We start from the raw sequence: 25,028 nt of genomic DNA on the forward strand, positions 1-25,028 counted from the left end.
CGAATAAAGACTACGGCAGTGTGAACAGACGTGGACACCTTACTATAGAGAAGCTACGCTTCTCTAGCATTCACTAGACAAGAATCAACATCTATTTCAGTTGTCACTTTATTGGAGGTTTAAAGGATACTAAAGCTATATACAACAAACAATAACTACATGGATAGAAATAAATGATCAGAACATAAAAGCATTATAATACATATACAATAGTCAGTTTGGGCAATCATGATTCCCCATCCCTGGAAAGGGTGGGGGGAATTAAGAATACAGTTAACCATAATATAAATACATATGGATTAGGAATAAAGATGGTTAAAGATAAATCATACAGTAAAACATAGATAATTGCAATGGTTAGGTAGATGGCTATCCCTGTCTGGGGCAGGCAGGATAGCCCATGGAGCAGCACAATAGGTAGATAAGCATAGAGGGGTTGAGTGGTAGGTCTGGGTACTAAAGAGGGAAGGTTTGATGATTACTTGTGACAACAACAGTCTGTGTGGGGGTGATTCTATCAGGTGAGGGCAGGTTTAGATCCTTTATCCTCAGGGTTGAGGTGGTGCTGATAACTTGGTGGTTGAAGGGGAAGGTTCCGGTGCTTAAGATGGGAGAGGGAGGGGTAACACCCCTCCCTCCATTTGCAGGACAACTGAGAGATAAAATCAGTACCGTTATCTGACATCTTTTCAGGTGGCTTCATAATTGTAGAATAACAGGATTTAACTAGGTGCGTAGCATCACTATAATGGCTTGGTTTCTGCATAGTCCAGAGCTGCCGCATACCACAACTCTCCCCTCGGAAGGCTGGAGGGGTTGTCCGCACCGCCAGACTTCCGACAGTGGTTGCGGCCTTCAGTTTGTTGTCCTTGTGGAATGGGTCCGCCAGGCTACCAGTTGCTGGACGGTGGTGGACTCCAGCCCTCCCCAGGTCTAACGGAATCGGCTATATCTGCTGGAGTAGCTGGTCCTGTTGGATCTTCTGGCCGTTGGATGTGTACCTCTGAGGCCACCCTGGCAACCTCCAGGGGTGGCACAGCACATGAGGGGGCTTGGACCAACAGCCGCCTGGTATACACCTCTGCAGGTTTCTCCACTGGGCTGGTGGTCTCCATCGTGTTGGTCACCTTGCTGCTGGCAGGCTGGCTACTGGATGCAGGCGCAGTGTCTTCGCCCTCGGGGCTGGTCAGGTTCATTCGGCTTCCAGGGTCTCTGTCAACGCGGGCAGGTGGTGGTTGCCATACTGTAGGAGCGTTGCCTCCTTCAGGCTCATTCTGGACATTGGCAGGGTGGTGCATGGCAGTCCGACCTGCGGGGTAGGGAAAGGTAACAGTCCACCCTTTATGCCGGAGGCTGTCTTGGATCTGCAAGGGTGGCTCCGCTCTAGTTGGCTGGGAGACAGGCCCATCCACGGACACTGCTGCTAGTGGACTGGAGGCACAAGGCTCCGGATTTCCTCCCCTAGCCTGAAGGGGTCCAGGCACATTGTCTCCATCTTGGGTAGACATAATTGTTGGGGATCCTCTGCTTCTATGGTTAGGCTCGGCACTTGGCGCATCTAGTTGTGTTACTCCCCAGGCAGCGGTCAAAGCTTCTTCAGTTTGGCTGGTAATGGCTGATACCCTGGCTCCTGGGGCAGATGCAGGGGGCGCAGGCAAGTTTGGCCCAGCCCAAAATTCCTGGTACACCAGTGCAATACAATTACCCTGGCTTGGTTGAGGGAGGTAGACAGCTGGATGCAGTTGAGGGTGAGGGACAGCTGGACTCTCCCTGCTGGCTGGGGGCTCTGGCTGGCTGGGGGTGACGGGTGTCACCCCTTCCTCTGGGGCTGCGGGCTCATTCCGGGGTCCAGGTATCTCGGTGGCGGCGACGGTTGTCGCCCCAGGCACCAGTGTGGGGGCGCTGGATAGCACCCCCCAGTCTTCACAGGGGTCCAGGTCTCTCGGTGGCGGCGACGGTTGTCGCCCCAGGCACCAGCGTGGGGCGCTGGATAGCACCCCCCAGTCTTCACAGGTGGCGGCGACGGTTGTCGCCCCAGACATCAGCTTGGTGGTGCAGGGAAGCACCTCTCGTTCCTTCCAGGTGGCGACGCCGGTTGGCGTCCCATACATCGACTCAGACTCGCTGGCTAGCGCCTCTTGCCTCTCCCACTCGGCGGCAGCTAGTTGGGGTGACGGCTGGGCATCTCCCTCCAGGTGGACCTGGGTGGCAGACTGGTTGCATGCAGGTTGTTGGGCGGCCTGGTGTTTCTTCATTGCCCGGTCCCAACCGGTTCTACACTTGGCGGCTGTGTGGCCGTTGAAGCGGCAGCGCCCCTTCGTCCAGCTGGGTCCCATCAGGCCGGCTTCCCCAGGGTGTATCAACCTGCCAGGTCTCTCCTCCTCCAGTTGGGGCACCAGCTGACAAACAGGGTCTCCCCTACTAGGGGTCAGGCGGTGCTGGGCTGCTTGTGGTGGCTCCTTGGTTACATTCAGCCTCCTCCCCATACACACAGGTTCCTTCCATCCAACAGCGGCTCTCCTCCCCTGGGTGGCGAGGCCAGCCTCGGCCTTAGCTTCTGCAGGTGCTTCTCCACATGAGGGATCCTGCCTCTGGGTATGCCAGGTGGTTGGTAGCAAAGGCTGTTGATGGTGCCAGTCGGAAAGGGGGCTATGATCTCTGGGGGGTACCTGTGGCCAGTGTGTGGACAGGTACCCACAGGTGGACCAGCAAGGCCCAGAAGATGCCATACTGATGGTAGCCTGAACTGTATTCCGGACTGTCAGCAGACTGTTGGTAGCCACCTGAGTTGGGCCAGAGTTGCCAGCTGGTATTGCGTCCCTGCCAGGCTCCGTCAGCTGCTGGTGGGGAGCCCCTGCGGTGGTTCTGGTTTTGGCAAGGGGTGGCCTTCTTATTGACTTCCCTAGTTGGAGCTCTGCATCCTGGTGGGCCTCCATCTTCAGCAGCATGGGGGAACTTGGCTGGGACATGTGCAGTGGTTCAACAGAGTAGCGGCATCTGGTCTTGGAGTGCGGGGGAACAGCCTCACTGCTGCTGGTCAACCCTGCTCCCTCCGTGCTGGGTAAAGTCTTCCACTGCAGCAGGTCACCAGTCCCCATCCTTAGGCCGGTCCCCAGTCGTTCCATGCCTGGGGGCTCCCAGGGAGGCTTGGGTGGCGGCTCCCCCACCCCCAGGTACGCGTCGGGCATCTGGGTGAAGAGCCTATTCCCCTGGGACAGCTCCCCATCCTCCAGATTGGTGAGGCCAGTGCCAGGGAGGACCTTTCCACCCCAGAAACAGGTGGTCCTGGCCCTAGGGTTGGGCCCCTTTGAAATCTCAGTGCTGGTAGTAGTGTCCATCTTGGGGCTGGCCACTAAGTCTCTGAAGCTTGTCACCTTCTCATTAGGCTCAGTTGCATCGTTCAACACCCCCAGGAGGACACCTACAGGTTCAGCAATCCCCAGTCCAGTATTGCTATTTCTCGTGCGTTGAGCACCAACTGAACAGGAGCGGTGCAGCGGACGTTCAGTCACCCTTCCAGACAAGGGCATCTCAGGGACCAGGGGTCTGTGACCTGGCATGTGTTTGATGTTCACTGTACTCAACACAGTAGGCCAGAGTAATAACAGAAGCAGTATCGTGTATGAAGAAGCAGAGAGTGGTGGGGTACAGATGTTGGTGGTTCTGGTCCAAATGAAGACTTCTGTCCACCACAGTGTCAGCAGCAGGCCTAGGCACACAGTTAATGCCCAATCATGAATGTCTTCTATTTCCGCACGTCGGGCTAGGGGCTGCCAAGTTCTTATCTTGTAGATGTAGGAGCAGAGTAGAGTAGCCGCGCCGCAAGGGGGTTCGAGCCGGCTCACCCCTAATATAAATACTATAGCTGTGTAATTAGGGTGGTAGTCCACGTAGCCGTAGGCTCGGTCCTCCTGGCTCAAGAGTTTCTGTGGCTGGCGCGTCCCCATGATAAGTAGCAGGGGGTTGGTCTGTTGGTGCCAGCGTCTTGTTTAACTGTTGAGCCTGAGTTGTTCTCCTTTCCAGTATAGCTCTTGATTTCTGTGATAACCAGCGGATCTTAGCTTAAAGGTAAAAGGAATATGTTAGGGATCCACAGATGTCTCTAGGAACGTATCCGCTGGTGGATATATGGATAGGTAGGCTAACTATATATATATATATATGGCTACACTCCCATATATATATATACGTGTATAAGAATATCCCCAGAGCTAGCTAGCTTTCCTCCTTGCTCCAAAAAAAATCACGCTTCCTCTGTATAAAGTTCACAACTATGAGGTCGATGGTCCAGGTACACACCACCACTGCCCAGTGTGGGGCATCAAGTCAGGCTATGTCCACAGGGTGGGCGTACTTTCGTTCAGTTACCATATCAGTTTCCAGTGTTGTATGGTGGGGTTAGTATTCACTTACTTGTACCCATGATACAAAAAAAACAACATTATTTATCACTTGGGTATTTATATATACATATATTTGTTTCACTAACCACTCAGCTTTGAAGTAGGGTTGGCAGGGCTAGGAGATGTTGAGGGTCTGAGCGGGTTTAAGGAACTGGTTTAGTTTTCCTTATCACACTGTAGACAGGGAGGGAGGAGCTGGCAAGTTTTTTTCTCCTAAAAAAATATCTCTGTTGTATGCTATAGAGTGGCCCCTCTCCTGTGTGGGTGTGTGTGTGTGTGTGCGTGAAATCTCCTGTCCTTGCAACGCGCGTCCGCACCGTCAAATCCGCGCACACGGGGAAAACGCGCTCTCACCCCTCAACTCGCTCTCTCATTGGTCCGCTTCGTCCGTTGGATTTATGATATTTTCCGCACTCTGTTGCGCTACCCGTGAATGGCGCTCTGTGTGTCCGATCGCTAGCCCCACACTACAGACGGACTTAGTCTAGTGTGGGTAGGAAGGGGGAAGCGCGTGAGGGGACGGGGGTAACTCCGTCCGTTTCCCCTGTGAGGGAGGGAGGTAACTGTGTGCTGGTGTAATAGTGCCTTTTCTTCTTAATCCTAGGCTTATCTATTATATCACCCTGATTGTATTTGCCTTCAATGGAGAGGGGCTCCTCCCTTTCCCTTGGAATAAGGGGTGTATTGTTGTTGTGCTATAGGCTTGAGGTGATTTGATTGTATATCAGGGTCTTTATTATATTACATCTAGCTTCTATTTTTGTCCTTATCACAATTGCATAACAGATTTGTTTACCAACTCTGTTCTATTTTTAGCTGTTATCACAATACACAATAAATCCAAGCCTGTTCTATTCTTAGATTTATCACAACACAACAATTTGTTTGCCAAGCTTTGCTCATAAATCTATTGTTTAGCCATCACACCAGGGGGGTAATCCCTGCAATGTAACATAATATCTGTTTTTCTAGATGGGTGGCTGCGTTGTAGCCTCTCAGGATACTTGGAGTTGACGTAGTTTTTCTCTGTTCTGGTGCACTACACTCGTATGTTGGCTCGCAGCTTGCAGCTATGTGGCGTGTTTCAGCCTATCGGCGGCAGGGAATGTCCCGTCCTGCTAGCGCCGCTTGCAGCTATGTGGCGTGTTTCAGCCTATCGGCGGCAGGGAATGTCCCGTCCTGCTAGCGCCGCTTATCCAAATCCAGCTGATGGCGGCAGGGAATGTCCCGTCCTGCTAGCGCCACTGGTTCGGATCCTGCTATCTCTTGCAGTAAAATTGGCCTATTTTCAGCCGTTTACACTTATTTGGCTTGTTTCAGCCGGTCCGCAGGCCTGTTTCAGCCTTTTGAGCGCTCAATTCTCCGTTAGATGTCGGCGCTTCTCGCGGTTCTTCGTCCAGTTTCACTTCCACAACTGCCGGATGCAGAGTTAGACTTGCTGTCCAGGGTGGGTAATTCAGGTTGCTTGTGTCAGTTTTGCCAGTTTCACTGCTGGGAGTACCTTAGCCTCAGCTGCGCGTCTGCTCTACACTTGTGGTTCGCCGTAATCTCACACAGCTGTCACCAAAGTTGTGGTATCCGCCTAGGGTAAATGGCAGACACCAGAGTTCGAATAAAGACTACGGCAGTGTGAACAGACGTGGACACCTTACTATAGAGAAGCTACGCTTCTCTAGCATTCACTAGACAAGAATCAACATCTATTTCAGTTGTCACTTTATTGGAGGTTTAAAGGATACTAAAGCTATATACAACAAACAATAACTACATGGATAGAAATAAATGATCAGAACATAAAAGCATTATAATACATATACAATAGTCAGTTTGGGCAATCATGATTCCCCATCCCTGGAAAGGGTGGGGGGAATTAAGAATACAGTTAACCATAATATAAATACATATGGATTAGGAATAAAGATGGTTAAAGATAAATCATACAGTAAAACATAGATAATTGCAATGGTTAGGTAGATGGCTATCCCTGTCTGGGGCAGGCAGGATAGCCCATGGAGCAGCACAATAGGTAGATAAGCATAGAGGGGTTGAGTGGTAGGTCTGGGTACTAAAGAGGGAAGGTTTGATGATTACTTGTGACAACAACAGTCTGTGTGGGGGTGATTCTATCAGGTGAGGGCAGGTTTAGATCCTTTATCCTCAGGGTTGAGGTGGTGCTGATAACTTGGTGGTTGAAGGGGAAGGTTCCGGTGCTTAAGATGGGAGAGGGAGGGGTAACACCCCTCCCTCCATTTGCAGGACAACTGAGAGATAAAATCAGTACCGTTATCTGACATCTTTTCAGGTGGCTTCATAATTGTAGAATAACAGGATTTAACTAGGTGCGTAGCATCACTATAATGGCTTGGTTTCTGCATAGTCCAGAGCTGCCGCATACCACACTATAACATATCCTGAATTACTCATCTTTAAGATTGACAACATGGTGTGCATATCTTTCAGCAAAACTCTTTATATTATTTCAATCTGTCTGATTCCGCTCGTTTTGTCGTGGTCCGAATTTCATCTTACTAAAATTTCAAACACAAATATTTTTTTTTAAAATACCCAATTTGATGACGAAGCCCAATCTGTCCCACTTTTGAGCAAGACAATTCCCTTTTCTCCCATCTTTTGAAGAGATTTTTTTCCCCCCTTCCCTTTTTACACTTCTTTCCCATTTTTAATTACTTATATTTTTTTTAAATGAAAAAACATCCTCTGCTGAAAAATTAAAGGATATTGGCTGTAAGAATGGATATAGGTATACGTGGATGTATTGACAGAGGAAAATTTGTCATTATTTTAGTTGGCTAATATGGACCTCATTTATTGTTCAGTTCGTTCATCCAGTAGGAGGGGAGGGGATCGGATAAAGGAGGACGATGGGGTGTAACGCTATCTAACAAGCTGTGAAAATCACTTTATCAGAGTACATGAAAATCTGTTGCAACATCCATAATATATTGGTTGCTGTAAGTCTCAGAACCAGGATATCGTGTCTAGAGCCATAGTTTTTTTGACGGCCAAAGAAATAATCAAATAAATGAATAAATATGATATAAACTTTTCAAGGGGAAACGCTGTTGTAAATTTGATCGTAAAGAATCAATTTATTATTGCGATTAAAGATAAATCAAAGTTTTTATAGTTTTTAAACATGAGTTGAAGGTATCGAAATATAATATTGATATAAAATAAACTTTCAATTAGTCTAAAACAAGTATTTTATTGTTTTAAAAAAACTTCAAATTTTATATTTTATTATTTTCTATAAAAATTAATTCATACATATTACTGTGTTTATTTTGACCAAAAAAATGTTTCAAGCCAAAATTAATTAAATGCATAAAAAACACCCTTCATTGTTTTACGTTCAAAAACAAAGTTGCCTTTAAGTTCTTAAAAAGCTATTGTAAGGGTTTTAAAGATAGTAAATTACTCTAAAATGAGCATTTATGCAATTTTTCTTTATGCCTTCTCTTAAAAGATTTTAATTTTCATAGGCTTGACCCTGGAAAATAACGGAGTTTAGGTTTTTACATTATGCCCTACCTCACTTCTTATTTAACCAAACCTTACATAAAAAAATATGTTTGCTTTTATGCATGAATAATTGAATTTTGGAACAAGAATGACGCTCATGCATAGTAATATATTAGTGTAAAGACTTTTTTAGTGAAAACTTTCTGAGCGATGTAGTAGTTAAAGTAATTTAAAAGAAGTTTTTTTGCTAAAAAAGAACAGTTTTTCCCCGGCTACCCTTTCTAAGGTCTTTTTAAGAATTAACATAGATATTGAGATATCTTACTTTTTTTGACCACATAGTTTTGAGAAGCTATTTTGGGGTAATTTATAAATGATCCATACTTTTTTGATTAATGGTGCTTAGTGTTAAATTGAACATGCATGTACTTTTACTCAGGGATCTAAAGGGATAAGACAAAAGCCGTTAAATTGATGTTTATCCCCAATGATGGTACATAAAACTGTAAATTACAATTGGTGGTTGAAACGTTTAGAAACTCAACTTAATAAATTAACCAATTCAATAAAAGTCCCCAAAGTTGTTAAACAAACGAATAAGAAAACTTTATTAGAAAACTTTGGGGACTAGTGTAATAGATAGACCAAAGTCCCCTCCCTCCCTGTTTACTATTACATCATTACTATACATAACAAAGGTACTATTATTCCAGTATATCTTCGAAACTAATTAATATTCGCTGGATTAGAACCGGTTCTCAGCCATACTTAAAAAATCCTGTGTAGCATCGTAATACAGACAATTTTCCACGAATATTGAAATAGAAATTATAAAATTAAATCCAGTTTTGTTAGCCCGAACCTTGAGAGAAAGTATATTGTAATAATTATAATGAAAAACTTTGTCAGTAGTGTGAGAAATAATTCTTATAATATAATGTCAACATGTTGTGAATAGAAAAAATGTAAACCTACCTCACTTAACAAACTTACTTTATGAATATTACAAAACTATTCAAGATAACGGTTGCCATCAAAATATCTCCTTCTATTAACATTTGAATTTTTAGTTATCATCTGATTTATTTAATGATATAATAGAACAATTCAACAAAATTACAGCATAGAACTTTTAAATCCGCCAACAAACAAGAATGATATACTCTTTTTAAAGTCTTGTCATATTTAGTAAATAAAAAAATACTCGAATAATATTTGTCAACCCTGAAACAATATTTGAAACCCTTAGTGCAAGTTCCTAATGATTGATGAAGTGAGGACATGTGCAGAATTAAAATTTGCAAGGAAAAGTTAGCAGAACTTGGCTGTCAACCTTTTTCGCAAACAATTTGTAACTCTTCGAGACTCATTTAAAATAAAGGGTAAGGAAATGTATCTTGCTTACATGGCTGGAATAATAGACATGTTGACGCATAGACGTCCAAGGGTGAGGGTAATGGGTGTTTACCCCCTCGAACATTGATACTCTTCATTTTACCTCTTGTAAAAATTTATAAAAATACATTAGATTACCTTAATCAAACCTTTGAAACCTCTCATATCACCCCCCTAAATTAATAAAAAGCTTTCACGTCCCTTGAACCTATCCTAAAAGAAGCTTCAAAACGAGATTTTTTGATAGCTTGTCAACCAGAAAAATAGAGGTTTTACAATTAGAGAAAAATCCAGTTGCTATCAATAAAACCTTTTAAAAATATGTTCTTAAAAGATTGGTTAAAAAATAATAGCATTTCGTTCACTGTTTAATATTTTTTAGAACTAACAAGGCTATAATGTATTTGTTTTGAAACAAAATTACTTTACACCAAATTAATTTTATAATTCAATAGAACTACTTAAAGCGAATTTAATTTCCAAGGCTGGAATTTGTTTTACCTTTTCTTTTATTTGATTGTTTGATTTAATAATTTATTATCAAAATATGTTTTTCCTTGGGAAATATTTTTCAATAGAGTGTTAGAGCTCAAAGGGACCTAAAGGGATAAGACAATAGCCGATAAACAAAATTGTCACTTTTGTGGATTACTTTAGTGGTTGAAACGTTTGGACACTCAATTTAATGAACCAACCAATCAAAATTCTAAAAAAGACCCCAAAGTTGTTAAGCCAACGAATAAGAAAACATTATTATAAAACTTTGGGGACTTGTGTAATAAACAGTCCAATGGTTCATTCCTCCCTGGTTAGAGCTTAATGTTCTAAGCAGGGGCGTGCGTAAGATGGGTTTTGGGAGGCCAATCAAGGTATGTAGGTATACCTACCTCCCATATAGAAATACCTATTCATTAAATTGGTGTATACCAATTTAATTTTATATTAGTCAACCTAATTTTATTGTAGAAGACTACTTAACTAAAAATCCAGTGGTAAAAATTTGAGATAATTTACAAATCCTCCAAAATAGTGCGTGTGTATGTTTGTGTGTGTATGTATATGCGTATGTGTGTGTGTATAATGATTGAGGGCATCAATCTTTTCACTCTAATTAACTGAAACTTGTGCCCCCGGCATCTTTAGAAATATTCCAAGAAAAACGAACAGGTGAATGGGCATATTCAAGATTCTAAAAACCTTTTTTCAATCGATGTAAAAATTTGAAGCAATCTGAAGTTTTAAAAATAAGAAATATAGAGAAAGTATGTTATCAAAATATTTCAAACAGAACAGTAAAGTAATATAAAAGATATTTTCATTTTATTAGCCAACTCAAACATTCAAAAATTATATGATTTGTTAATGAAAAGTTGTTTGTTACATTATTCCTGTAGATAAGAAAGAACCATAAAAAAGAAGATTTTAACCAAATGCCCAAATTTCTATGCTGTCCTTAAAAAATTTCCATCTTTTCAGCCTTCCACCAATTTATCTTCTTTTGTATTTTCTTTATTTGTTTTCCTAGGTCATTAATTTTAGTATTATGAGTGCTCGAGCTTCTAATTAACTTATTTTGTTCAACAGTCTACCCAGTCTATCCTTCTGTCAATATTTTAGTTTGACAGTACTTTTTTAAAGCGAAACTTTTCTATATTAGGGACTCTTCGTCCCTTTTCTCGTATTCTTTCGAAACCGATTACTATCCGGTGGATTAGAACTGGTTCTCATCCATACGAAAAATTATGTCTAGCATTGTATTTTATCTAGTTTTCTATTAAAATAAAAATGTACAATCATAAAATTAAACCAGTATTTTTAGCCTGTGCTTTCGGCATCTCGGGGATAAGAAATGGTTTTGATCTTATAATTGTACATTTAATATCCGCGGAAAGCTGTTTATAATTATTATGCGAGAAATAAGTATTATTTGACCCATAAAAAAAACATTAAAAGATTTCTAAAAATCTATGAACAATTAGATTTACTAATTGAAATGTATGAAGTAGGTTTAATATTGCAATAAAATAATCAAAATTTGAGGGTCAACTGAATAATGAAGAATTTTTGTGAATCAAGTAAAATAACCATAAAATTTCAATTTATCAAACGTTAAAGAATTTCGCTTATAATTTCCTCCCATGTAACTCCGAATCCGTTTGATTTCCGTTGGATACTAACCAGTTTTGTTCGAATATGCAATTGTCAGAACTTTTTGCAGAAACTTTATTTACGATAATTTATAATACTGACCTGGAGTTTTCAAATAAACAAAAATTTCAAAGGTTTCGTGAACTTTGAAGAATCTTTCAATGTTTTTTAATAATAAGTGTGTGAAGGGGGGGGGGTTAATAATTGTGTCATACTTTTTTTAACGTCCCCAAGAAATATACCCCCTGGCCGTACCCTGTGTATGCAACTGTTTGAATTCATCATATAAGTTTAGTTAACCCTAATTCTGATTAGTATAAACCTGTGACTCTGACGTAACACGTAACGCATCCATTTGTTGTAGGAAAGGTGATAGGTTCGAATCTCGGCCCTAAACTGCATCATAACTAAAGACGTTAAAAGTGGTTCCTACTGCTGCTATGTCAGGTTGAGGGAATTCCTTGGCTCAAACAGCAATGACAGTTAGGACTTCCAGACAAAGGTCGTGTAATCAAGTGTTGTTTGTCTAACGTCATATGAGATAACTTATTTTTTTTTTATTTCAGGAGATGAGATCCTGAGTGTGAATGGTCGGTGTATCCAGGGCCTGAGTCATGATGCGGCTATTGCTGAGTTCAGAAATATCAAGACAGGAGCTGTTATTATCTACCTGGCCAGGAGAAAGCTACCAAGAACTAAGTAAATACCAGGTAAGAATATTATTAAATGTATAAGGAAAGATGTATAACCAAGATGTATTACGTTTGCTAGAAAATTGCTTTCTGCTCTTTTGTAGCGACTTGACTTTGTTGATATTTCTGACACTATTGGCTGATATTCAAAGATCCAATTGAAAGCCGACATAGGGTACCTACCCCGTGGGTAGAGTTGCGTATAGCCCATGCCCCATGATTAATTGGGTTGGATGATAAATTCTAAATTTGATTCAAGTAATCAATTCATATACAAGATTTTCAGTTTTCAATTAAAATAGATCCATCTTAACCCTTGGCTACTTGGCTATAAAACTGACAAACATTGATTGTGATCATACTTGTTTTTTTTAAGAACAATTAGTTTTAAATTCCTAATAAATAAAAAAGATAAAATAACATTTAAGTTAATGCAGAACAAAGAATTATTATATAATTGGTTTATAAAAACATTTAGAGATGCTTTGTTCAATTAGAATTATTTTCAGAAACTTATTAAGTTTTATCTATGGTAATGGTATGGCTTTATCATTCCAAATTAAGATAAATTAAATTTGAAGATTTCAACGGCTCTACAGGATCCTAAAAGTATCAGAAATTAGGGATACATAATTTTGCTCACATTGCAGTGGTTGCTTTGCTATTTTCATCGTATTTACATTACTCTTATTAAATTAGTTTTTGTGTTGAATATATAAGAACGCATCTTAATATAAATGGCTTTTTTAACCATATAAATTTTTAATCCAATCTCTTGTTTCTAATTCTCTGTCAACCCAAGGATCGAAAGGGATAAGACAATGGCCGGTAAATTGATGAACATCCCCAATGATGTAGATTTCAAGTAGTGGTGGAAACGTTTGGACACTAAAATTAATGCACCAACCAATCAAATTAAAGTACCCAATGTTATCGAACCACGGTATTATAAAACTTTGAGGACTAGTTTGATAAACAGCCCAATGTCCCCTCCCTCCCTGCTGTCAAGCACTTTCACACCATCTAGAAGTCCATAATAAGGTTAAACCATGAAATCAAAGCATCTTTTTTCACAGGGTGGGGTAAATGCATCCTTAGGTTGGAGACTCTTTTCTATAATAAGGTTTATCCGTACGTGGCGGTTAGCTCTTATCGTTAACATAAGCATGTTAAAATTGTCCTATTAACTTCAAACTTTGCATGGTGATTCCTGTAACAGTATGATTTAGAAAGCATAACAATATTATTAGCGTTACCATAATGTCCGTACGTCAATTTATTTACATAAAATATATAATTTTGTTCACAGTTAATTAATATACTGCTTATTAAGTTCTGACAATCTACAAGTGTTTTATGTTTGTTTGTCATTCCGTCTGATTTTAGAGCTTCGCTTTTATGGATGTTGTCATCTTTGTTTTACAATTCACACAGTGAAATAAAAGCATTCCTTTCTAAACATTAAAAACATTTTATCATTTCTTTATTTTAAAAAATCATTTTTTATTAAGTTAGAACGCTTGTCTGTACCATAAGATTGTGATACATGATGAACCAATTGAATTCTTCTTTTAAGACAAGCTTTATATTGGCCCATGGTAGGATTTTATCTAAATGGAAAGTCAACCAATAATAAAAAAAGGCAACATAAAAAATGAAACCTATCCCCCATAAAAAGGGCCTTAAAGTTAGGGACAAAGCGCTTTTCTAAATTAAATTTATTTGAAATTTTTTTCAAGCTTCCTTGAAAATTCTACTGTGTCCCCTATTTTTTTCATCATGGTTACCCTCCCATTTCCTGACCTACCCTTTGAGCTTACAGCATGGGTAGTTAATGATGGCATGTAATATAATGTTGATTTAATGAGGCCAGAGTGCATGGGTGGGCCTAGTAGTTTACCCTCAAATTACACAGCGATCACTTGGTCAACTATATAAGACTTAATGACTGGAGAAAAAAAAAAATTTTTTTAGATTTTCACTTTTAAAATAATACTGAAACATAAATACTAAATAGGTATTTTTAAATTGATATAAAACAAGGAAAATTATTTCTACGAAAAATGTACATATTTTAGCTTAAAATTCTTTCAGTCAAAAATAAAGAAAATAATCATTAAAATGTCACAATGAATGATGCTTATAAAGTAATTTAATTGAAGAATTTACATACAAGAGTTGCTTCGCCATGTAAAACAAGCGGGTTATTACAAGGGCTCGGCAGCCGCGTGTTAGTCGCCTGTAAGCCTTAGGAAAATAAACCATTTAAATTTTAAAAATGAGCTGGAAGTCTAAACCCGATCCAAATATGACAATCACTCTTTTAAATCAAAAACTTCAAAGCATCCAACTGGGTTTAAAATGTGAGGCTTTGTCGCGGCTGCCGAGCCCTGGTAATTAAGACGGCCTTAAAATTTGTATGCCTTACTCTTGTTTGGTATGCATAGTTGACGTACTAATTGTCTCAAATGGCCAATTTGCTTTTCTTTATTATTTTTGAATGAATAGGCAAAATTTGAGATTTATGGGTACAAGAAAATATATAAATCAAGAAAATAATACATAAAGAAATATAACTTCATAACTTTTTACAGCATACTTTTTTGTATACATTACGATACCTTCTTTTGCAGTCGTTAAAGTTTCCAAATTGCTTACTATAAAAATCCTTACATAAATGAGGATGTCTCTCTGTGTGTATGTCTGTGTGTACGAAAGGATCTCGCTAACCGGTGACCTTTATGGTTCTCCTTTAAAATGCAGCTTCTCATGGGTCTTGTAAAGGTTTAAAACTAAAAATCCTCCCCCACACCCCCCCAAAAAAAAATTTAAACCAAATTGAAATTTTTTGGAAGGGGGGGGTACTAGTCTTATTTTATTTCTGCTGTTAAATTGCAAAAAAGGAGTAGCTGTGTTAATAAAATAAAGCCAAGCTTAAACTCTTGAGATTAATATGAACTAAGCAATGATATTATCAAGGATCTGAAGGGATAAGTCAATTGCCGATAAAATTACCCTTCTGTAGATCACAATTAGTGGTTCAAACGTTTGCACAGTCAAATTAATGAACTAACCAATCAAAATTTAATTAAAGTCCTCAAAATTCTGAAGTCAACGAATGAGTATGCATTATTACTTTGGGGACTGGTGTAATAAACTGCCCAATGTCCCCTCTCCCTCCCTGAATTAAACTAAGCAATGATATAATCCTCTTTGTATACTTGGCTCTGTAAAATATATACTCATCAATATAGAGATATTTAAATGAGCAGATTCGCCTTTTCGCGCATTTTGAAGCGCATCTATTCTAAAACAGTCGGAAAGTCTAAAACATCTTAAATGTTCATATTTATAGACACCATAAATGAATAAGTTAAGTTTTTTTGCTTTTTTACTTTTCCCCAGATTTCTAGCTTTATTGAACTATTAATAAGATGATAAATATATCTTTGTCTAGCAAAAACCAAGATTGTCTCACCAACTGTGAGGTCCCCTTAACCCCTGCGGGCGATTTTAGGATGCCGCAAAAAAGTATGTGCACTCCTAACCTGCGGCATTAGCGTATATGATAGCGTGGACCTACTTGCTGTCGGGGAGGTGTTAGGTTCGAGTCTGGTCGACACTACGTCATACTAGAGATGGTACCTGCTACTGCTATGTCTGGCACGTGACACTAACAGTGAGATTAGTGGGAAATGCCTTTGTTCCATATAATGTAACTCATTGCCATGCACAGTTAGGACTTCCAGACAAAGGTCGTGCAATCAAAGGGATCCTTAGAATTAAAGTAGATTAAACAATTAATGATGATTGACAATGTAAAAATGTAGAATATTATTTGGAGCCCCCTAAATTTTATTTTGTTGTAATGGTTGGTAATGAAACCAAAAAAACTTTACCCACCAAACACACACACAAGCGCCTGCAGAGAGAATTTACTACCAGTGGCCTATACATTTGTCATTTCAAAGGATAATCTACAAGTTTAGCTTCTTTTATTTCTTTTTAAAAAATTAAATATAGTTTGCTTGGTTAATCGATAAATAAGTACTTGGATATTGCACCATATTTTAGCCTTAAAATGATCCTTCCAGCTGGATAATATAACGATACCCTCCATCCACCCCTTTTATCCCCTTCCCTCTTACTTGAGAAAAATACAGACCAATAAATGAGGGCTTAAGTAGTAACCTTAATTTCCCCTGAAGAATATCCATGTATTCTATAACCATTACTTTACTGAAATAATACCTATAAAAAATTACTTAATTCTTTTTACTTTAACTATGTATGTTATTACTTCAATAATTATGTTCATTCCTGTTAAATCTTTATTTTTAAAAGCGAAGCTTTTCTATAATTAGGGTTGGTCCGTCCGTACGTCCGAACGTCCGTACGTCCGTAACGGATAGCCTTTTCCGTTAATTTAGGCATGTTAGAATTGTCCTATCGATTTCAAATTTTGCATGGTGATTCCTTTAATAGTTAGGTACGATTTAGAAAGCGTAGCAACTCTATAATCATTACCAAAATGTCCGTACGTCCATTTTAAACATTTTGATTTTTTTACTTTTTTAACAACAAATTTTTATGTGATCAAATCATCGGATTGATCTGATTTTTGGTATATTGATTCCTGGGACAACAAAGTATAATGTAATAAGCGAAGCAACTCTATAATCAAGCATTAAAAATGTAAGTATGTCCATAAAAATTATCCTGTATCAAGCAGTTTTACAACAAATTTACTTACAATTTTGCTTTGACTCTTATAAATTTATATTATGATAATTAAGTTCTAACACTATACAAGTGTTAATGTCCGTTTGTCCTACCGTTTCAGTGCTTCGCTTTTATGGATGTTGTCATCCTTGTTTTTTTTTTAAATTATAAAATCCCAGAGTTTACCTTGATATTGTGTGGTATTTTTATCCTAGGCTAGGAATATAATAAACATTCTTTAATTTAAAAAAAAAATATTTTACATATTGTCTTGCAAGAAAAAACATTAATCAAATTTTCTAAATGATATGTAGGGTAATAAAACAATACAATTTTAATTCAGAGATAATTTTAGCCTTTATTTCATTTATCTTACAAAATTACATAGTATGAGTTAATAGGGAACGACAACCGCTCGTTTGGAGCAACAGTATATTTCCAATAATAGCGGCTGCCGACCGTCGAAAATAACTTGGATTTGTCGGTGGTTGTATATTTTTATAATCAGGGCGGATATATGCGGATGCGAGTTACAGATATAAAGTGCGGCTGACCAAACCCTGTAAAAGAAATTTTATTTTTGTGAGTGTAGTATTATTCTCATTATGTTTTAATTATGTTAAAAACATGTTATTAAATCATTATTAACTGCAATAATGGTTCAAAGATAAGGTAGGAACTTTGGGTGTGAGTCTTAGTTTTTTATTTCTTAATTGTAGGGGTTTCAAGGTTATGTATAAGGAGTAGCAAAAATACTTTTATTGGTCTTTATTTAAAATGTTATATTTTTTTATTTTATTTTTTGTCTTTGTTTTTTTTACCTTTTTTAACTCTATTAGTTTTGGGACGGTATATGTATAACTAGCGGCTAGGCTACGCCTCTAGTCTCTTTAGCCTAAGACAAAAAAAAAAAACATTGTAATAAAGGATATGTACTTTGTAATGTCCACTTTGACGTGTTATGAACATATGCGGTCTTGTTCCCTCCTTTGCATATAAACCTTGAATATTAGGGAAATATAAAAAACAGGCATGCATTAATTTGAATGTATAAAAATGCATCCATTTTCCCAGGCAACTTTTCAACACTTGCTCCTGTCCTGTTAGCCTTTGTGTTGGTGTTACATCGACGCAAGACTGTCAGTGATCTAAAGGGTTCAGACAAAGGCTGATAAATTTATGTACATTCCCAATGCAATGCTAAAACTCAAATTACCCCGTCTGTAGATTACAATTAGTGGTTGAACCGTTTGTACACTCAAGTTAATGAACCATCCTGTCAAAATTCAATGTAGTCTTCAAAGTTGACAAGTCTACGAATAAGAAATGTTATTATAAAACTTCCTCATAAAGCCTGTAGTCATAATGTATCTAATACAACCATAACGGCATGTAAATAATATGTTATTGTTTTCCTTCTAGTCAACATAACCTTTTGAAATTGTATGTCAACCCTACACCTCCCAGTTTTACAGGGGGAGCTAAGGTCCTGAGAATTATTAGGAAAACATCATTATCCATAAAAATTATTATTTTTTTATTTTAAAGTTAAGCATAAAATTATATTAATATTTGTTTTAATTTTGTATTACAGGGCAAATTACCATAAGAAGCGCAGAAACTACAAAACTACAAGATAAAATCTTTATATATATTGTCAACAAAAGTAAAAAGACATAACATATCTTTGATACCCAGTTGATTTTAACTTTTAATTTTAAAATCAAAGAATATAAAATACTTTTGTGAGAAATAAGTGACACATTTTTTTTAAATTTTTAGGCCAAAGGTTCGAGAGATTTTTAAAAATGAAAATAAGGGCTCGGCAGACGCACATCAGCCACCTGTAAGCCTAAGGGAAATCAATGTTTAAAATCAGTAGAAGGCATAAACCTGACCAAAATATGACAATCACTCTTTTCAACAACAAAAAAATACAAAGCATTCAAACAGGTTTTAATTTGAGTCTTATTGTCGTCTGAAACGAGGCTGCTGAGCTCTGATAAAAATTCAGCATTATATTTTTCATGAAACCACTCCTAATCATGTCTTTAAATTGAACTATGTACTATGTTTCTTACCTGTAGCGCAGCTACTCGTTAATTGGGGCCATCTTTACTTTACCGCTAGAAATTATGGATATAGAATACGTGAATATATTGATAGGGGAAAATTTGTCGTCAATTTGGGGTTCCAGGACAAACGAGCAATTTTTTTCAACATTCCAACCCCTAAATGTAATCTTTAGAAGGGTTAATTTTGTGTATCATTATTGGGGATATACATACATTCTTAGGCCATTGTCTTATCCCCTAAAATCTCTGATTATGTGTAGAGTGTATGATTCTAGAGATATGTGCAGTACATTGCATTCTAATATCCTCTTACAATTAGAAGTGGCAATTTCTTCCATGAAAAAAAACATTAGTTTTTCCTTTGTGAAATTTTCAATTTTGAGAATCGAATTTTTTATTAAAACTGAATATTAATAGATATTTTTAAGTAGCCATAATGTTTGCCATGTTTTTAAAAAGATTATATTTAATCAAAGTTTAATATTGAGGGGCAGAAAAGTTGGTTAAATCAGTTCTAAGCAATACAAAAAAAACGACGTTAACCAAAACGGGGAATTGTTCCAATAATTTTCCTATCCGTGGACAGCAGTCTGTAACATATATATTCATTTCTGTTTGGCAAATAATGAGTGCATACGTGTGTGTGTGTGTGTGTATGTGTGTGTATGTGTATGCTTAAAAATTAAGTGCAATTTTCCAAATTCTGATGCGATCCGGAAATCCGAGGCTTTTTGTTGGGCTTAGCGAGTAACACTAGGTTTGGGATTAATTTAAACAATTTGGATCCGGTGCAGTTCACGGTGAAATGTTCCTTTATCTTTAAAATTCTACGAACTTTAAAGAGTTAGCGGCCAAACACTTGAACGTATGTATTATCTTTGCATTTGATTTTAATCAACAAAGGAACGCCTACAAATAATCTTGAATGACCATTACTCAATAATGCACAGTTATCTCACAGCGTATATAAATGCGCGAAGAAGACTTTTACGCGTGTTTTCTTTAGTCAAGCTTTCCCTGTGTATCATTGGATCATGACTATTCCAGGTTATTATAATATTGGAGATACTCGGTAATAGAAACATTTTACCTTCAATTGTACAGGATCAAACAATTTTGTATTGTTTCAATTATACTAGTTCGAGAGGGAGAGGGGGGTATGCCATTTTCTGCTGGGTTCTCAATACACCAGAAAAGTCCCCTTATCAAAAAAGTAAATGAAACCTAATAATTTTGATTGCAACCGTATTATATGAAAGACATTAAAGATTTTCTTTAACACAGGTCTGCTATATATATAACCTGACGTAATATTAAAAATAGTATGCACTGACGCATATAAAGGTGTACACTGGTTATTGCAGGTAGTTAATGGTTGTTTGTCTTTACAAAAAAAGGGGCCATGTAAGGGATCATTTGATATATCTAGGATATTTGTAATACTTGTTTTTATGTTACAAGGACTTACATCTTTATTTTGTCGGAAATCAAGTAAATTGACCTATTAAATTGGTTCATGTTATTTATCTACTTACTTCCAGGGAGGAAGGTGACATTGAGCTCTTTATTACACTAGTCCCCAAAGTTATTTGTTGGCTTATCAAGTTTTTCGACTTTCATTGTACTTTAATTGGTTGTTTCATAAAGGTGAGTGTCCAAAAGTTTCAATCACTTACTGTAAACTATAGAAAGGATAATTTTTTGTATAGAAATTTGAGATGTACATCAATTCATCAGCCTTTGTCTTATCCCTTTAGGTCCCTGCCTTACTTCCCTGTACCAAAATTATTTTATTGCCTTGCTGGGTATAAAATTTATACAGATGTCATGTCTCAGCTAAATTAGATATACAACTAACAAATAGTTAAAACCACAAGAACAAAAAACAACAATGGCTACAAAAAGTTTTTTAACTAAAAATTTATATTTGATATCTAAGTTTAGTGTATTACTGAACTAATTACTTTGAAATTATATTTTTAAGGTAAAAAATCACTAATTAAGAGAGAAAAAAAATATTTGTCTATTGTTTTGCAATAATATTCCTTGACTATCATGCAGGGCTCGGCAGCCGCCTGTAAGCCTCAGGGCGATCAACCTTTTACAGTTTTAAAAATCAAAAGTACCTAAATATGGTAATCACTTTTTTCTAAAAAAATTGCAGATTATCTGAACGGGTTTTAATTTGCTTAGTCGCTGCTGCCGAGCCCTGTATTATGTATTACGAGTATTTTTCCTCCATTTTAAAGTGACAAAAATGGTGGCTAATGACTATATGTATGTATATTGGAAAGTGAAAAAGGAAACCATAAAAACACAGAGGTCACGTGATAACAAACATTAAATCTTTACATTCCAAGACTTATTTTACTTCAACTATGTGAGTATGTAGTCATAATGTCATTGGCATATCGTCATGTGATAACTTTTCTTTTATACCATATATTCTAAATTAACCATGAAAATTGCAAAGTAGTAAGGATTTAGTCTGAAGCAAAATATCTCAGAAATTGCTGGTCCGAATGGGTTGTATATTTTAGGGAAGGTTAATGTCCTGGGATGGTTTTCCTGACCCCTCCCCCTTCCTCCCAACCTTTCATAGAGACTACGGGTAAATCAACTATTCCTATTTAATAAAGTAGTAAGGTTTTTTTTCTGAATCTCAATAACTACTGAACCGATTGGGTTCTCTATTTTATTTAAGCTTTACATAGGTCCTGTGGTGGTTTTATGCTATTTTGTTTTCAGATTTAAGTCTTGGGATAGCTATTTAAGCTATTTTACTAGCCCTTCGAATATAGAGTCTATGTTAAGCGTAGACGCTAGAAGTTATAAAAGAAAAAAAGTTGTCTTTATAGGGGCAAAGGCTTTCCTTTTATTATTACTATAAGTAGCGAAACTCTGAGAGAAACAAACCCAAGGATTCTCCTACAAACAGATGACCCGTCGACAGTTACCTGGTAGAAGATATTGAGCAAGTTCCTCATAAACTTCTTCAGGAATGTCAGCAAGAATTGACATGCTTTCCAGGGTAGCTTTGAGGTCATCAAGACTCTTGAATTCCAAGTCTTTCTTGTTACCTCCTTTCCCTAAATTATTTAAAAATGAAAAATTTAAAAATAGCAAAAATAACAAAAAAAAATTTTTAAGAATAACTAGAAAAATAAAATAAAATGGATCTTTAATATTTGGCAGATTTTATCAAAAAAAACAGCTGCTAATGACTTAGTATTATAGGACAGATAAAATTACATTTCACTATAATGTCCGTCCCTTAAGATCTCGGTAACCACTGAACCGATCGGATTCTACTCTTCAGGGAATATACCTACTGGTCCTGTGGTGGTTTTAGGCTATTTTCTTGGGGGGTGAGACACCCCCAACCACCCCAAAAACAAATTTTTTTTTTTTTGTAGGGGATAGCCTTGGTCCTTTTTTTGTACGGGATTTCCTTGGTCCTTTTACATATTTCGCCCAAATTTTTTTTATCACCTCTTGGGGCAAAGCCCCTAGAGGCTAGGGGCGAAGCCGCTAGTATTATATAAAGTAGTAAGGTTTTTGTCCGAAGCTTTAGAAGAGAGTTTGCTCCTCAAAAAAAAACCAAAAATCGAGGAAAATATTTTTTCATATTTTTTTCAAATTGTGGTAAATTGTTTAATTATTGCATATATTTCCAACAACAAAAGTTTTAGGTGTAACAGAGATATTAAGAAAAAGTTAATTGGACTAGAATAGTTTTCTTTTCAAGGAAAAGTAAATCAGTAAGATTTTAAACATTAAAAAATTTAAAAGTTGCTTCCATTTAAAAAAATTATTATTAGTGGGGAAGTTTAGATTCTTTCTTCAATTGTCCCCTGATAAGAAAATTAAAAGTTGTAAGTTTTCTTTCAGTTATTTTTTTTTTTCATTTAGATCTCAATACTTAAAATCTACTTTATCGTCTAGTATATTTTTTTTGCAGATTTCCATCCATTTAAAAAAAAAACTTAGAAAACAAGACAAAAAAGCATTAAAAAACGAACAATTATAGATACTTTAACTGTTTCTTTTATTCCTGATAAATTTTAATTTTGTTGTGGCTCATTTTTTCTGTGTATGTAATTGTTTACCAACTATGTATTTCTAATTATATACATGCTTCAAGACGAAAAAGAAAAAGTATAATTTAAAACAAAATTGGCTCCTTCAAGTGAGGAGGTATTTAAACTCTTGCAATGTCAGAAACAAGATTAATTATATCCAAACGTAACGCAATACAACAGCTAGAGGCGTGCACAGCAATTCGCCAGGGGGGTGTGGTAACATTAGCAATTGTTTGGTTAGTTGTATTATCAATTTTTGACAATCTACTTTAAGATTATTCAATAAACTATGAAGAAAAAGAAAAACGTGGGGTCTTAAAAAATAGTGTCAGGAATATTAACACATCCAAGTAGCAGAAACAATTTGCTAGTAGACGAAAAGGGTCCTTCGAAAAGGGGGCAGGTAGTCATCTATATATACATCTATACTGTAGATCTGTTCACGTACGGACCGAATTATAGTGGATACAGAGTAGCTTAGCTACTTATAAAAAGGCATCTCAAATCCATCATGTTTTAACTAAACATGTAAATAAAATTAAACATGTCTGGATTGCAAAATGTTATTGCAATGTTTACCAATGAAAGGCCCAGAGGGACGTATCAATCAAAAATAATACAATGTTTTTTATTATTAAGTATTCCTTCCTTAGTATGGCAGTCATTATGACCTCTATTGTCATGGACTCAAAGACAATTAGAAAACATGCTATTATTATTAGTATTACACAGGGAGGGAGGGGACAATTGTTTATTATACTAGTTCCCAAAGTGGTATAAAAACGGTTTCTTATTCGTTATAACATCTTTGGAGACTTTTATGGAATATTGATTGGTTGGTTCATTAAGTTGAGGGTCTAAACGTTTAAACTACAAATTTTAATCTACAGAATGGGTAATTTTGTGTATCTTTATTGAGGATGTCTATCTTTATTGAGGATGTACAAAGGTATATAAAAGTATCGGGTATTGTCTTATCCCTTTATATCTTGATTATTATGTATAAACTTTCACGAATAGATGAATATATAAATTTGCTTGTAGGTTGTTATTTTACTATTTTGTAAAAAAAATCATGTTATAATTTTGTGCATAAGCCAAGTTAACAAACACCACGCACAATGTTATTCTATATTTATTGTGAATGGTGTACTAATTCAAAGATTTAATTATTTTTTTTAAAATCAGAAGGCAGTTCTTTTTTGCTGAAAAAGTAATAAATAGAAATAGGTTTTCGTAGAGTATGTTTCGAGTTAAATATTTACAAAACTGAACTTTTTAAAATAGTCTCTTTTTACACCACGAAAAGGTCTTTACTCCTGACTGCTATATTATTCTTTGTATAGGTAATAATTAGAACCAATTAAACTTTTCTTATTTTCCCATGTATAAATTTCCTATTTTATAATACGTATGTCTGCTATTGTTCTTAAGTAGCGCAGCAATAACAATATATAAAGAAAAAGGTATAATACTAACATTTTTACAAATAAATTTCAACTGTAATATCAAAATTAGATCACGTTTATGACAGTTTTTTTTCGTTTCAAATCCTCCAATAAACAAGAATAACTTCCTTTATTTTACCTAACTTACTTTTTGCAGTTTGTATTGTCAGAGTGACGTACAGACATGTGGACATGCCCTAATATTTTAGTAGCTACGCTTAAATATATGAATTTAATGTTTCAAAATGATCTATACCCTTAAAAGCCCAAGGACAAAATCTATAAATAAGATACTAAAAAGGAAACGAAAAAAAAAGGTAAAAGGAGATATGTTGCAGATTTTTTATCTTGACATAAACTTTGACACACCATTTCAATGGTTTGTGTTTTACATTTAACGTGACTCAAAATAACTAAAAAAAACAATGCTATTTTAAATTATAATTTAAAAGAAGATGATCTGTTGATAAAACGAGTGGTTTTCTTTTTTGTGATAATTTCCCCAAGAGAAATAGCATTTTAGGAAAATTTTGAGTTAAAAAAGAAAAACATAATTTTTTTTTATTCACTGATTTTTTGT

The 25,028-nt window shown here is 36.8% G+C and overlaps 1 protein-coding gene across 1 annotated transcript in view; it reads left to right on the plus strand.

Annotated features, from left to right (window-relative positions):
- Positions 1-25,028, plus strand: part of LOC145309395 (uncharacterized) — a 155,123-nt gene that overhangs the window by 128,977 nt on the left and 1,118 nt on the right. The window contains exon 13 of the mRNA XM_080150334.1: positions 11,996-12,139. Within this exon, the coding sequence (XP_080006460.1) occupies positions 11,996-12,132 (137 nt within the window). The 3' untranslated portion in view covers positions 12,133-12,139. The remainder of the gene's footprint in view (positions 1-11,995; positions 12,140-25,028) is intronic.

The sequence above is a fragment of the Acartia tonsa genome, chromosome 2 (genome assembly GCF_053477335.1).
Source record: "Acartia tonsa isolate MP-2025a chromosome 2, ASM5347733v1, whole genome shotgun sequence".
Taxonomy (NCBI): Eukaryota; Metazoa; Arthropoda; class Copepoda; order Calanoida; family Acartiidae; genus Acartia; species Acartia tonsa.